We start from the raw sequence: 15,087 nt of genomic DNA on the forward strand, positions 1-15,087 counted from the left end.
TCACAAACACTATGCCTAAATAACCTTAAAGTTAACCCTAACCTAACCCTAACCTCCTTAACCACAAAACGATGCCTAAACCTATCCTAACAGTGTTAAGGTTAGGTTTAGGCATTGTTTTGTGGTCGTTGTGAGGTTTGTGTTAAGTTAACAGTAACCTCACAAACACTATGCCTAGAAACTAACCTTAAAGTCAGTTAACCCTAACCTCAAGACCACGCCCACCTGGGCAAAACACCAAAGAACGTGGCTCTCCCGCGTCCCGCTGCTGCACTCAATCACTGTCCACCTGTCTATAAACGTCTGCACTTTCGGTGAAGTGATGCACGCCTGTCAAACGAATCCACGCATAACAGTGGTCAGATATTTAGTGCAGGTCATTCAAATAAATATTTTATATTAATTGAACACTGTATACAAATCATTATTCTGTTCTGCTGTATCACAGGCTTTGTTCTGTATTTATGTTCGAATGTGCCGTGTTTGGATCCAGTCAGAAGAGCAACCTGTGTTGCCATGTCCGCTTATTATAAGCGACTTTGGGCTTATTTTTTTGTAAAATTGCATGTAAATATTTGTTAGTTGTGGGTTGCGTTTTTTTGGGCTTGTTTCTAAAGTGTTGTTGCTTATTTTGGGTTTTGTTTCTTAATGTTGTTTAAACCAGTGGATCTCAAACATTTTCATGTCAAGGACCCCCAAATTAATGTATTTGTCTCCGGACTGAAAATATTTGGTGCCAGGGAGTGGACCTGTGTATCAGATTTGTGTTGTTAAATTTTTCCACAACTTTGTCAAATGTTTTCCAAGTTTCTTTTGAAAATAGCAAATCTACAAGCTCACAACCGCATTGTGAGCTTGTATAGAGAGGTGGACGAAGTACTCGACCCCAGTACTTAAGAGTACAGATACTCCTGGTCAAATTTACCCCACTACCTGGTCTAATTGTCACTTCACTGTCTTCTGGGGAACCCACCAAAATCAAGAGGGGACCCCCCTGGGGGTCCCGACCCACAGGTTGAGAACTCCTGGCAAGGCTACTTCTACAAACTGGCAAGGCTACTTCTTGGCCTTACATCTACGACTCATCTAACCCCTGCTCACTTTGCTAGGGTCGGATGGCTCAGGGTTGAGCATGAGTACAGCAACTTGCAATGGGCCTGGTCTACAAGATACACTACACCGATAAGACACCCATGCACCAAAGTACTTAAAAAACGTAAATGATCACGTTCAACCCAGATTTGGCACTAACAAGGGTTTGAATTCGTCCTCCTGCTATGCCACATCACATGCCTTGGGTATAAAATCCTCTTAGCTGACCTTGTATTGAACTGTACTTTCCTGTGCTTTTTTTTCTTCAAACTGCTAATAAAGTATTCAATCAATCAGTTTCACTAGACGTGGTTGCTTGTTTCTCTCTCAAAATCTGGCAACACTGAGAGCAACCAACATGGCGTTCCCCAGTAAACAGTAAGTATGTTGCGGATAAAGACATGTAGTTCTAATCGATCACAACCAAAGCCATACAATTAATGCACAAATAATGTGTAATGATTATGGGCTTACTGAGACCAGTCTATCGATGTACACATTTGGTCATTTATTGTTATACCGCGTTTGCGTGATTATTAAAGCGTCAGGTACGTGCACCAAAGCATAATTATGTTAACTGTTGTGATCAAAAAGAGGTGCAGATCTACTATGTTGTATTAAAATGTCCAATGAGAGTTAACAGGGATAAACGCATGTTATGGTTAAAATAAAGATCCATCCAAACTCCAAAGCCAACAGTAAAGCAATGTTTTCAACTCACAGCTCATTAAACATATTCAAAAACATTATTTTTCATTTTTGACGGTTTTTCATCTTTTCTTTGTTTTGTAAAAGGGTAGGTGTAATAAGCTTTGGCTTCAGCCTATACCTTTTTGGTCAGAAATGTGGTTATTCTTTCTTTATAAATTAGTTTTTTTTTTATTAATTATGAAATTTTAACTATGTTTACCACAAATTGACTGAAATTAAACTAAACAAAACGTAGTAAAGCAGTGTTTTCAACTGATATGCAAAATTGTACCCTTTATTACCAAGTATTACCATTAGAAAATCATTCGCACAACTGCAGATGCATTTGCTTGCATGAGATGTGAACACCAATTATATCATGTTTTAACATAGAGGTACATTGCTAAACGCATAGGAACACATGTGGTTTGTTTAGGGTGGACTATACACAGTGGTTCTCAACTTGTGGGTCCCCACATGATTTATTGGGGGTCCCCAGATGACAGTGACGTGACAATTTAAGGACTTTTAAGACCTATTTTAATACCCTAAGAAAATAAGATTAGAAAAAGATTACTGCATTAAATTATACCATAAAAACTGGTGAAATTGTCAAATAATATAAGAAAGAGGCAAAACTTGTGAAAATTTTGATCTGCTATAAAAAAAATAGCAGATCTACAAGCTCACAACGCCTCGCTTTGCGCGGCGTTGTGAGTTTGTAGATCGGGTATTTTCACAATATTTATCTGTGGAACTGAACATTTTATGGCTCAACTCCTACATTCTAAGTGCTTGTCAGGGTGGGGGGTCCCCAGTTCAAATATGATTATTTTGGGAGGTCACGGCCTGAAAAGGTTGAGAACCACTGGACTATAGTGTCTGTATTGCCTGGTTTTATGAAGGTGCATGCAAGTAAGTAAAGGTGACAAGATTACTCACTGCTGCAAACAGAACTTTGCTACATAGGTTCAAATATGAATATACTATAGAGCTGGGGATCCTTTCTATAGAGTCTATAGAAGGGGACTCCCCAGATAAAAGGATTGATAGTTGGGGAACCAAATAGACTCTTCTGGGTCTGTAACTCAGACAGTAGTAGTGCACAAATGTACACTAGTACACCGTCAGAGTTAAATTAGCCCTGAGGATTTTGCATTATTATGAGTAGATTAGGGTCCAGATTAGGATCCAGGAGATAATAAAATAAAATAAAGTATCAATGGGGGGTCCTTGAAATGGAAAAAGTCAGACAACCACTGCTATAGAGCAGTGGTTCTCTGACTTTTCCCAAACTTTTTAGCTCAAGACCCAAAAGAGAACTTAGACCTTTGCCCTGGACCCTAACTAGTGAAAAATACAATAGCAGATCTACAAGCTCACAACGCGTTGCTTCGTGCCACGTTATGAGCTTGTAGATCTGCTATTTTCACTACTTATGAAACTTTCTTTTCTTATTTATTGTTGGACATTATTTGAATTTACGATTTTATTGTGAAATACTTTTGAAAAATGTTGGAATAGTTTTTTTAATTGGTGAAAAGTTGCATTTTTTTTTGTTTAAGCTTTTTTAAATCTTTTGAAATAATATATATGTTTTTCATAAATGTAGGAAACAAAAAAAGGATATTTACGTGTGACCCATAAAAATTGGTCCGGGACAATGCTGTATAGAAACAATGCTCTATTCTATAGAATGTGTTGTATCTCCACAGGTATGGGCTGCTCTTGCCCCAGAAGAAGGGAACATCCAATCCAATCCTGCAGAGACCTTCAGTGTTTGGTGATGACTCTGATGATGAGGTAGTCAGTGTTTTTTTTAATGAAATAGTTGCTTTCAATGCGCTTGTGTTTAAAAAAAAAAAATCCGATCCCCATAATGCTCTGTAAACAGCCTAGGTTTGTTCCTTAGGGTTTTGTCAGTTTTTTTATTTCTGTATTATGGGTATTCGGTGGAGGATATACTGTGTATATCTTTGTACCGAATGTCCTGTAGCCTACTGTTTTCCTACTGAAACAAGATATTAAATATACTATTTCCTCAACCCCCAACCTTTTGTATTCAACTCAAGCCCCTCCAGATAGCATGTCAATGGGCCTGATTCACTAAGCTGTTTACTTTCAGATTTTGTATGTAAAGGAATTTACGCAACTTCCCACGTTACGAGTCTGATTCATCATTCATTAGAATGCCTTATTCTTCATGCAAAATCAATTGCAATAGTGCCAAACCTCAAATAAAATATTTATGTGCCCAACATTTGTCAACACATATACAAAAGTTTTATTAGCCTTTGGTCACAAGGTTAAACTTTGTAAATGAACTTCTTATTCTCATTACACTTGAGAGTAGGCTGTTTTACTTAACTAACGTTCGGCGTGAGAGACTCGCTTGCGCTGATCTACAAGTTATGAAGTGGGTGCGTACCACCGTGTTGTAAGCTTGTAGATCTATCCATTTTGAAGCGTGATGACGTTTACGGTCTGACGTTAAGAGTTTCACTATTTACGAACAACTTACTGAATCAGGCCCATTGGGAGGCTACAGCTCAAATAGACTGACTGAAGGTGTACTTAGCATGTGATGCTTTGCGTTGATACAGACGTCAGTGGGAGAGAGTCTACAGAAAGAGGCTGTGAAGAAGAGGATGATGAAGCAGGTAAAGTAGGACGGAGTTCTGTGCAAAGTGCAAAGGCAACCATTTTTGGATCTAATGATACCAAATTCTAGCACATGTTTCTGGGGCCTTCATGTTCTCTTCTCTCTCTGTGTCTTGTGGTTTTTTTTGTCCTACACAAGACTCGCTTGGAGATGCACAAGGCCTTGGAACAGGACAGCACCGTGTACGATTATGATGCTGTGTATGAGGACATTCAGCAACAGAGGCTGGAGAGCAGCAAAAAGGTTCTTGGGGGAGCAGACAAAAAGGTGAACTCCAATAGAACGGTAACATGTAAACCCAACAGTCACCTGGTCATTTCCTTGTATTGGGCCTACATCCTTTTCATTTGGTATCCCAGGGGCGTAATTTACGGGGGGCAGGGGACACACAGTGTACATGCCTAGGCATGTCATCATCATAATGATAATAATAATCATACCTGAAATGTATATAGCGTATTCAAAGTCGCTTTAAATGTGTGTGTGGGGCCGGGGGAAACACTTTATTAGAAGAAATTATAATAATTATAAAATAAGAAGCAATAAAACAGTAAAAACAAGAGTTGAGATCAATATCAACTCGGAGAAAAGCAATTCTAAACACAAACAGGTGGGTTTTCTTGGCGGTTTTGAAGGAACAAAACACATCTCTGATGTGTCTGTGGCTGCGGCAGCCACAGAGAAAACCCTGTCGTCCCAGGTTCGGAGCCTGGTCAGGGGGACCTCAAGGAGGCCGGCATCACTGGACCTGAGGGAACGGGACGGGACATGCAGCCGAAGGAGGTCAGAGAGGTAGGGGGGCAGCCAGGTTGTGGAGTGCCTTGTAGGTGGTGAGCAACATTTTAAAGTGGATTCTTTGTTTGACAGGCAGCCAGTGGAGGTCGTGGAGGACTGGTGTGATATGGTCCCTGGAGCGGGTACTGGTGAGCAGGCGGGCAGCTGAGTTTTGAACATATTGGAGTTTATTGAGGGCTTTGGAGGTGGCGCCATGGGGGATGCTGTTGCATTAGTCTAACCGGGATGTAATGAAGGCGTGGATGAGTGTCTTGGCGGCAGTGAATGTCAGGGAGGGCCGGAGGCGGACAATGTTCCTAAGGTGGAAGAAGGCTGTTTTGGTAATGTGGTTCACGTTACGTCAAAAATTACACCACGGTTGTGACATGGGAGCCGTCGATGTTAAGTGAGAAGTCCTGAGTGGAGCGGGTAAGGGAGTTGGGGCCAATAATAATGATTTCGGATTCATTGCAGTTGAGTTTGAGAAAGTTCTTTTGCATTCAGGTTTTCATGTACTATGTGAGGCAGGTGGTGAAGGTGGTGTGGGTGGCTGTGGTGATGGACGTGGTGGAGAGGTAAAGTTGCGTGTCGTTGGCATTGCAGTGAAATTGAAGGCCGTGGTGGCGGAGGATCTGTCCGAGGGGTAGGATGTATATGGTGAAGAGCAGGGGACCAAGCACTGAGGGACCCCGGTCAACGGAGTATACTACTGTATAGGGTTTAAGTGGTTAAGTTCCCATTCCCACTTACGACTCCCTTCAGCCAGCCAACAGCCTCCAAATCTCCCAAATTACAGAAGGACGTGTGTGTTTGAAAGACATTTCTTATACACACACACACACAAAGTGCGAGTAATGTATCAGACACAGTCTATTAATGTTAGCTAACATCTTATCTCTTTGTGAATGTCTGCAGGTTAGCTAGCCATAGGAAATGTCATTGTTGAATTGCACCACTGTGCCTCTTCACTCAACACATTTATGAAAGTATTTTATTTTTGGAAAATAACTTCCTGTGTCGTTAACTCAGCAGGAACAACTGCCCCAACAGGTGATAGGCAGTGAGCAGGGACATTATGTAGAAAGTGGAGAGGTAAGTGAGAATTATAAACTATAGCAGTATAGTTCTCAAACGTTTTCGTCCCAAGGACTCCCAAGTTGATATATATTTGGCCGCGGACCCCCATCTCAAAAATATTTTGTGCCAGGGACCTCCAGAAGCAAAGATTTGAGTTAAAACTTTTAGATAAAAAAAAAGCAGATCTACAAGCTCATAGCGCGGCACATGAGCTTGTATGTCTGCTATTTTTGAATAGCCAAAGTATAAAATAAAGTGGTTAAAATGATTGTGACAATGATCGGTACAAGAGTATATTGCATTATACCACGGCTATTGTCTACAATCTAAATGACTACAGTATTTTTTAATTGTTAAATTTTAAAAAATTTACTGAGGTGGTACTTTTTGTCATGTTTATTTTAGCTGGATCAGCAGCAGGCAGGGGTCAGTGGCAGCTCAGGCAAAGAAGGAGTACAAGATGGAAGAATATCTGTCGCAGATCAGAAGGAATTTTGGTCGTGTTTTGTTCTACCTAGGGCGGTATGTGAAAGGATTTGTGGCTGTACTAACTGTGTCCCTAGTCTCCCCCCAGCCATTGAGATCAAAATTCCGCCCCTATGGTATCCTAATGTCCCATCTTTCTGGTCCCAATGTCAATCTTTCTGGTCCCCGTATCACACTACACTTGCTACCGTAGTGCTCAGTACCATAATATTGGCTACTGTAACACTCACTAGCCTGGCATGGCCAGACTAATGTCACTGCGTAGATATTAGTCTGGAATCTCTGTGTGGAACCGGCATTTCCAAGGGCCGGATAAAAAAAAAACGCCTCTGGTGTTAAACCCGGCCCATATTTGAATACCGGTTCCTGATTGGTGCCCCACAACTTCGGGGGAATCTGCCAGTTTTTGCACTGGCAGATTCGTCTGGTTTCGAGGCTGAACACTCACTATGGAAACATCTACACGCTCAAAACATGTTGTGAACATCTGCTGTTTGTGAATTTGTGGAGCTGCTATTTTCACCAAATGTTTGGCTGTTCTCGCCGATGTTCTCCTATTACTGTATGACATGCCCAGAATAGGGATACCAAGATTCATGTGGTTAAGTAGCTTCTGTCTCATGTTTGACAAGCAGCCTGCACACACTGCCGAGGATTGCACTGTGTAAAACATTTTAAAGATTGAATTAGGAATGGGAAAAGTATCTGGATTGTCTATGACGGTTGACACAGGCATTGAAACCAGTGTTGATTTTGACAGCACATTTTGATTTAGAATTGGTCATAGTCTTTTGAATAAAATTCCATTTAGTTTTAGTCATATTTTAGTCATCTGAAATGTTTTTGTCTAGTTTTAGTCGACTAAATATCATAAGATTATAGTCGACTAAATATACAGTTGATTTAGTCGACTAAAACGTATGTTGGCGGGCCTTGATGGTGTCGTAATGGCTGATTTTACACTTGCACTTGCTGCAAATAGCACATCTACAAGCTCACAAGTTGTGAGCTTGTAGATCTGCTATTTTCAGCGCAACCAAATTTACAATTTTTTACTAATTTACTCGTCTTTTAGTTCTACTGGATCTCTTCTCCACTCCCTAACATTTTAGTCTAGTTTTTATTTGTTGACGGAATTGTCAATATATTTAGTGTTAGTTTTAGTCATCGTAGCTTAGTTTATATTTAGTTTTTGTCAGTGAAAAAAAGTAGTCGACGAACATTTTTCATCATAGTTTTAGTCAACGGAATCAACACTGATTGAAACAGCAGTGAAAATGGATCGGCTATGTAAAAAAACTGTGATACGATGTTAATAAGACAATTATCTTGTCTTGGCTGTCTATTTATGGGGAAAGAATTGACTAGGCACATATTTGTAGTGCAGCAGAACGGAGAGCGACTTCTGGGACCCACGTGTTCTGGTGGAATCAGAAGCATTGTCTAGAGTGGCCGCAATCAACTGCAGCTGCCACGTCGCAGCCGGAATGTGATGCTACTAGAGATGTACCGATACCATTTTGTTCCTTCCTGATACCGATTCCGATACCCATGACTTGCATATTGGTCAATACCAAGTACCGATCCGATACTAGGACAGTGGTTCTCAAAGTGGGGTCCAGGGACCATCTGGGTTCCTTGAGGGGGTTCCAAATGGACCCTTACAGGTCTGTAACTCTTGAGAGTTATGGGGGTCCTTGAAAATAAAAGGTTTGAGAACCACTGATCTAGGAATAAATAGAAATGACATTAATAATTGTTAAAGTGCAGCTACAAGTTAGTAGAATTATAATGTAAATAGTACAGTAAGAGTATATAACAGTTATGCAACATCAACTGAAGCATTAAAAATATGACTGTAAACGAGATGTCGTCATGTGATAAAATACGTGGTATCGGAGTGGCATAGACTGGCATACTCGCCGATACCGATAACAGCATTTTAGTTAGTATATCGTCAGCTTTTACGATACTGGTATCGGTATCAGAACAACTCTATTAACTTTCGCAACTGTAAAGGCGGTTACACACCAGCGAATATGCGAATATACGCAAAATTCGGACTCGTTCCGAATAATTAAAAGACGCTTTTTTCGCTCAGGGAACTGGTGTGGAAGCTTGCATTGACTTTATAAGGTTTTTAAAAAAAACGTATTATTCGCATGAAAAAAATCGCCCCGGTGTGTAAGGACCTTAACACCATAACATTCGCTACGGCTAACAGTCGCTGCTGTAACATGTGTTACTGTAACACTGTAATGGCTAAATCTCAGAGAAAAACTATGTCAAAGCGTGTCGGAAGATTCATAAAAAGAAACTGCAGAGATCCAGGCAGAAAACTGAGTGGGCGGGGTGTGGGGTCTAGCATTCAGAACTCAGAGCAACACTCGCTACTGGAACACTATAACTGTAGTGGTAACAGTCACTACTGTAACACTGTAACGGTCACTACTGTAACACTGTAACGGTCACTACTGTAACACTGTAACGGTCACTACTGTAACACTGTAACAGTCACTACTGTAACACTGTAACGGTTACTACTGTAACACTGTAACGTCACTACTGTAACACTGTAACGGTCACTACTGTAACACTGTAACGCCCTGATATGCATCCAGCCAGGGTCATTCCTATTTTAATTCACGCTATTAGTTGACACTCTGCAGCTTTTGTAAGAGGTACGAATGGTTAACTGGTTTTTGATCGATGCGCAAGGTAGAAGTATCACGGGTACGCACTTGCATGTCCATGCATGTGCGGGTGCTCCACTAGTTAGGCGAAGTGGAGCACCCCTGTGTAAAACTGTAACAGTCGCGGTATTTGTCACTACTGTAACACTCGCGTCCGTAACACATTCGCTACTGAAACACTTGATGCTGTTAACACTAGCTAATGGTAGACACGTTTTCTCTGTCTCTCGTCACAGCCAAAGTACATCAACCAGTTGATGAAAGCGGTAGAAGATAGGAAGAAAGAACAAGAACGGAGGGATGACAGGAAGATCCAGAAGGAGAGGGAGACTGAGGGAGAGCAGTATGCCGATAAGGAGGCCTACGTCACGTCTGCCTACAGGCAGAAACTGCTGGAGAGGAAGGAGGAGCTGGAAAGGGAGAAGAGAGTGGCCGCAATGGAAGGTAAATTGACTTAACCCTCTAAGACCTGAGGCCGATTCTACAAATGTTTTCTAATATAAATCTGAAAAACTGTTGCTATATAGTGGTGCTCAACCCACAAGGACCCCCAAAATGATATGTATTTGACTGCAGTCCCCCATCAAAAATATTTTGTTCCAGGGAACCCCAGAAGCAAAGATTTTGAGTTAAAAAAATTTGCTTTAAAAAATATATATTTATTCAAAGATTTGCACATTTTTCAAGATCTACAAGCTCATAGCATGGCACGAAGTGACGAGCTATGAGCTTGTATATCTGCTATTTTTGAATAGCTAAAATCTAAAATGACAATTCCCTGTTTTAATGGGTTAACCCGTTAAGACTGGGAAAGTCTCTACGTTGTTATACCTTTTAAATCGGGGAAGCATCCAGATTTTCTGAAAACTTAAGGATTTAGAAGATTTTAAAATCGACCTCGGGTCTAAATGGGTTGATGGAGGAAAAAAACCTGTCTTTCTGTCTGTGCCATCATCAGCTGCCCTGGATGTGAAGAAGCAGAAGGACCTAAGTGGCTTCTACAGACACCTGCTGAATCAGACCGTCGGAGAGGAGGAGATACCAGACCGCTCGGTTGAGAAGTCAGTCAATACCTCATTGAAGCAACAATTCGATAAAATTCACTAAAATCCAATCATATGAGCAGCCTTTTTTCGTTTCTAATCTGAATCTGTCTTTCATTTACTTCCACAGAAACCAGAGCTCTAAGGCTGCAGACGTCACAGAGAGAACGTCACCCCTTCCTTCGCCCACGTTGCCCGCCTCCGGTGACCACGGCCCCAGTTCACACAGCGACAGCGAGGACGGGCACGATCAGAAGTCTGCGTTCAGCAAGCCCGGGGCCGCCGCCATACACTCCAAACGCCACTACAGACAGAGGTCACCCGCATCGGGGAGCGGAGAAGACGAGGACAAGGAGAGGGAGCGAGACCGAGAGAAGAGGAGCCACAGAGACCGCGAGAGAGACAGAGGGAGGGACAAAAACCGAGAGAGGGAGAGAGACCGACAGAGAGAGAGAGACCGAGAGAGAGACGACAGGCACGGTGTGAGGAGAGATGACAAGGACAGGAGGAACGAGAGGGAGAGGGAGCGAGACAGAGAGGATGACAGAAGCAGGGGAAGGAAGGAAGCGGAGAGAGAGGACAGGCACGGAAGGAGAGAACGGAGTCCCAAAGAAAGAGAGCGGGGTAAGGACGGAGAGAGGGAAAAGAGGCGAGACTCGGAAGAGGACAAAGGGAAAGGGAAGGAGAGTGACAAAGGGAAAGAGAGTAGGAAGGACTTGGAGAAGGAGAAGACGACGCCGACGGACACGAAGAAGGTAGACTTGGAGAAGGAGAAGGCGACGCCGACGGACACGAAGAAGATAGACTTGGAGAAGGAGAAGACAACGCAGACGGACACGAAGAAGATAGAGGCGGCAGGCGAGGGAGAGAAGAAGGGAGACGAGGACAGTGTCGAGAAGGGAGAAGAGGACAGTGTCGAGAAGGGAGAGAAGAAGGGAGAAGAGGACAGTGTCGTGAAGGGAGAGAAGAAGGGAGAAGAGGACGGTGTCGAGAAGGGAGAGAAGGAGAGGGTAGAAGAAGAGGAGAAAGTGAATAAGTTTGCCAAGCGTAGCAGCGATCATACTGTGAGCTCGGCAAGAGAGCGCTATCTAGCCAGACAGATGTCACGCGCAGGGAGTAAGACCTACATTGAGAAGGAGGAGGACTGAGGCTGGATGGACACACACAGATTAAAGCACAGGTTTTCAAAGTGGGGGCTGGCACCAGGGGGGCCAATTTGAATTTTTTTATATATATATATATATATATATATATATATATATATATATATATATATATATATATATATATATATATATATATATATATATATATATATATATATATATATATATGCCTTCTGACTTAGAAGGCATTCTACAAATGCCTTCTAAATCAGTAGTTCTCACACTTTAACAAATAGCAGATGTACAAGGTGGCAGCGTGGCACCAAGTGACGCGCCGTGAGCTTGTATATCTGCTATTTTTTAATAGCCAACGCAAAAAAACCTAAAATGACACAGATGCTTTCCCGGTTTTAATGGAATATACTGTTTGTCATTTCAATTCGAATTCAATTAATAAGATTGTTGTGCCAGTTTAACCACTTTCAACCTGGTGTCCCTAGTTTGTGCATGTCAATATTGTTGAAATCTTTCAAACATTTTCAACAATTTTCAAAAATAGCAAAAAATAGCCGATCTACAAGCTCACGACACAATGTTATGCGTTGAGAGTTTGTAGATCGGCTATTTTGGGGGAGATTTTGTAAAAGCCTTTTCACACTTGGGGGGCCAGAGGCTATGGCTATTTGGGGGTCCTTTGGCATGGAAACGTCAACTAAGTGGCAGTTCTGAAAGAACTGAACGTGTACTTCACTGTGTACCATCTGTTATTCAACGCGCAATGCACAGACTCAACCCACAGGGGGTGCCCACTGCCGTTAGCCAATTGTGCACTGTAACTTGGCATTCAACTTTATTTGATAACAAATAATATTAATAAAATAATATGCTGTATAAGGGGTTACTTGACGCACTTTTTCCACAACTACAGCAACAGCAGCTTCTTCCAACGAAAGCTTAATTTATACTCGTAGTATGACGGGGTCGCTTGCTGCCAAGAACTGATTTTCAAGCTAACGACACCTCACACAGATCGAAGTATAAATTAAGTTTTAAACAATATTTTTTACTATAATTTGAGCAACCGAATTCTGGGGTAACTGTCTTCTTCCTAGTGAAAATAAAAGTCTGGGAAGATGTTTGCAATGAACAGACTGAAACTACAGGTGGCGCCCACTGCCTAGCTGTCTGGCTAGGGGAAATATTCTGGAAATATTTTCTGCGTTGAATTGGTGAATATACGTTTAATTTTGTCATGAATTAACATGTCAATGTGTTTTTGAGTGAGAGGCTGATGTTTATTTAGCAGGCAAAATGTGTGACATAAACTTAGATTGAGTCATACTGGTCATTTGAGTGGATGAGTGAAAGTGCACTTAAATGTGGGTCTATATGCTATACATTTTTGCGATACGCGGTTTTGTATTTCCTTTCTTCCCCAGTACTGTACTGTTTGAGTTAATAAAATAGGTTTTCTCCACAATTTGTTCTTTATTTTATTTAATTGCACGTTGCAGGCTACATCTAATGAAGACGCATTGAGCTGCCAACAAACCGAATTCATTCAGGCAACCAGCAACATCCTGTCAAAGATGAGACAGAGAGACAGACAGAAGTTGATGTGCTATTTAATGGATCCAAGGAGATGAACTATAGTGGACACCCAGAGCATTGTTTGAGTAGTTTACAGACCTATCCCCAACATGATAACCATTTATTCTGAATACAGAACAGCATGATGTCCATAGTGTTTATGCAGTGCTGACTTGGAAACTATCAGTGGTGGAAAAAGTGCTCACTTTTTTTACTTAAGTGAAAGTATCAATGCTGCATTGTAGAAATACAAATACTCTGTTACAAGTAAAAGTCTGGAATGCTAAATTTACTTGAGTAAATGTACAAAAGTATTGGTATCAAAATGTACTTAAAGTACAAAAGTAGAAAGAACTCATGCAGAATGCCTAATTTCACAAGTTTTTTTATGTCAAAATCTTTGGAAAATGAGACGCATTGTGAGGTTGTAGATCTGCTATTTTCAAATGGCCAAAATGTATATGGGGCTGAAGTGGGTAATGCATGTTTTGAAAAATGATCCAAATCTACAAAGTAACTAAAGTGTTAAAATAATTGTAGTGGAGGAAAAGTACAATATTTGCCTCTGAGATGTAGTGTAGTAGAAGTAAAAGTACAGAACATTGGAAATACTCCAGTAAAGTAAAAAATACCTCAACATTTTACTTAAGTACGGTACTTGAGTAAATATACTAAATTACTTTACACCACTGGAAACTATACTCTGGTATCCTAAATAGTAATACAGGCTGGACAGAGAATCACTAACTTAGGACATGTCAAGCATAGAAAAAAGACTAGAGTTTCTGTGTTTAACAATAATACCCTGATCCTATAATTGGCTGATAGGAGGGTGTATTATACAATTTAGCTGTACCCCTTAAAATACAGGGTTAGTTATCTTCCTCACCCCTCTTCCACAGTCCTCATTAGTTTGGATAGTGATGCATGGTCAACATTGTAGGAATACATTTTATACAGTTTTAAATACAAAAGAGCCCATATCAGTAGCATGTCAAAATCATATTCAGTTCTCTTAATACCTGATCATATTATGGCCATACAGTATATGCCCATTAAGGTTATGAATACTAAAAGTTCGGGCAGCTTCGCGGCCCTCACATCTAGGCCCGATCATATCACAGTCCAACACAGTCCATATTTGGCAGTGGTAGCTGCGTCCTTATGGTTATGACTGACGATGGTAATCGACTAATCGAACAAAAAGGGCTGGCGGCCAAAAAGAAGTTGCGGCCAAAAAGAAGGAAAGATGCTGTGGCTTAAATGTTAAAATGTAGTTTTATATTAATTGTACAATAAGTAAGTACATTGAAGGCGGGGAAAGAAGCCTAAATATTAGCCAGAGCACTGATCAACAGTCTGTGGCAAGTTTGGAGGCAAGTGGAGCGATCGTACGTATTTTTACCCCGGACAAACTTTTGGAGGTCATTTCAATTATAGTTGTAGGATTACATGGTTTTAATCTATCATTCATTGTTGAACACAGAAGCTCTATTGCCTTTTACTATGAATGACATATAAGTCACGTGCACTAGTCTAAGCTTCCTGACAGATGGACCCTGGCAAAAGTTGCACTAGACCTTGTTGGCCCATTCGAGACTGCAAGTTCATTATTACCACGGTGGGCTACTATTCATTTTAGAAAGTGACCAGAGGTGTTGTTCCACTGTGCACTACTGAGTAGCTTCATGAGATCTGTGTTTAGCCGAAAAGGAAACCCCACGGCTGTGGTGACAGATAAGGGCCCACAGCTAACCTCCAGAGAACTGTCCTCTCTCCTGGAAGAACGAGATAGCCGACACACCAGGACTACAGTATACCATCCAGAAGGAAATGGGACGGTAGATAGGTTCAACTGGGTGTTAAAAGAAAGC

General features: G+C 41.2%; 1 protein-coding gene across 6 annotated transcripts; it reads left to right on the forward strand.

Moving 5' to 3' along the window:
- Positions 1-1,440: 1,440 nt before the first annotated feature.
- On the forward strand, positions 1,441-11,732 carry nsrp1 (nuclear speckle splicing regulatory protein 1). 6 transcript variants are annotated; one of them, XM_080434808.1, is made up of 10 exons: positions 1,441-1,470; positions 3,498-3,585; positions 4,386-4,442; positions 4,583-4,711; positions 6,248-6,310; positions 6,701-6,817; positions 9,711-9,918; positions 10,433-10,535; positions 10,648-11,272; positions 11,318-11,732. In XM_080434808.1, the coding sequence occupies exons 1-10, from the start codon at positions 1,451-1,453 to the stop codon at positions 11,663-11,665; spliced, it is 1,758 nt and encodes a 585-aa protein (XP_080290934.1). In that variant the 5' UTR covers positions 1,441-1,450; the 3' UTR covers positions 11,666-11,732. The 6 variants fall into 6 exon arrangements, with proteins under 6 accessions (XP_080290934.1, XP_080290935.1, XP_080290932.1 ...); XM_080434809.1 differs by having other exon boundaries at positions 11,363-11,732; XM_080434806.1 differs by having other exon boundaries at positions 10,648-11,732.
- The last annotated feature ends 3,355 nt before the right edge of the window (positions 11,733-15,087 follow it).

This window comes from Gymnoscopelus braueri (assembly GCF_963280865.1).
Source record: "Gymnoscopelus braueri genome assembly, chromosome: 8".
NCBI classification, from domain to species: domain Eukaryota; kingdom Metazoa; phylum Chordata; class Actinopteri; order Myctophiformes; family Myctophidae; genus Gymnoscopelus; species Gymnoscopelus braueri.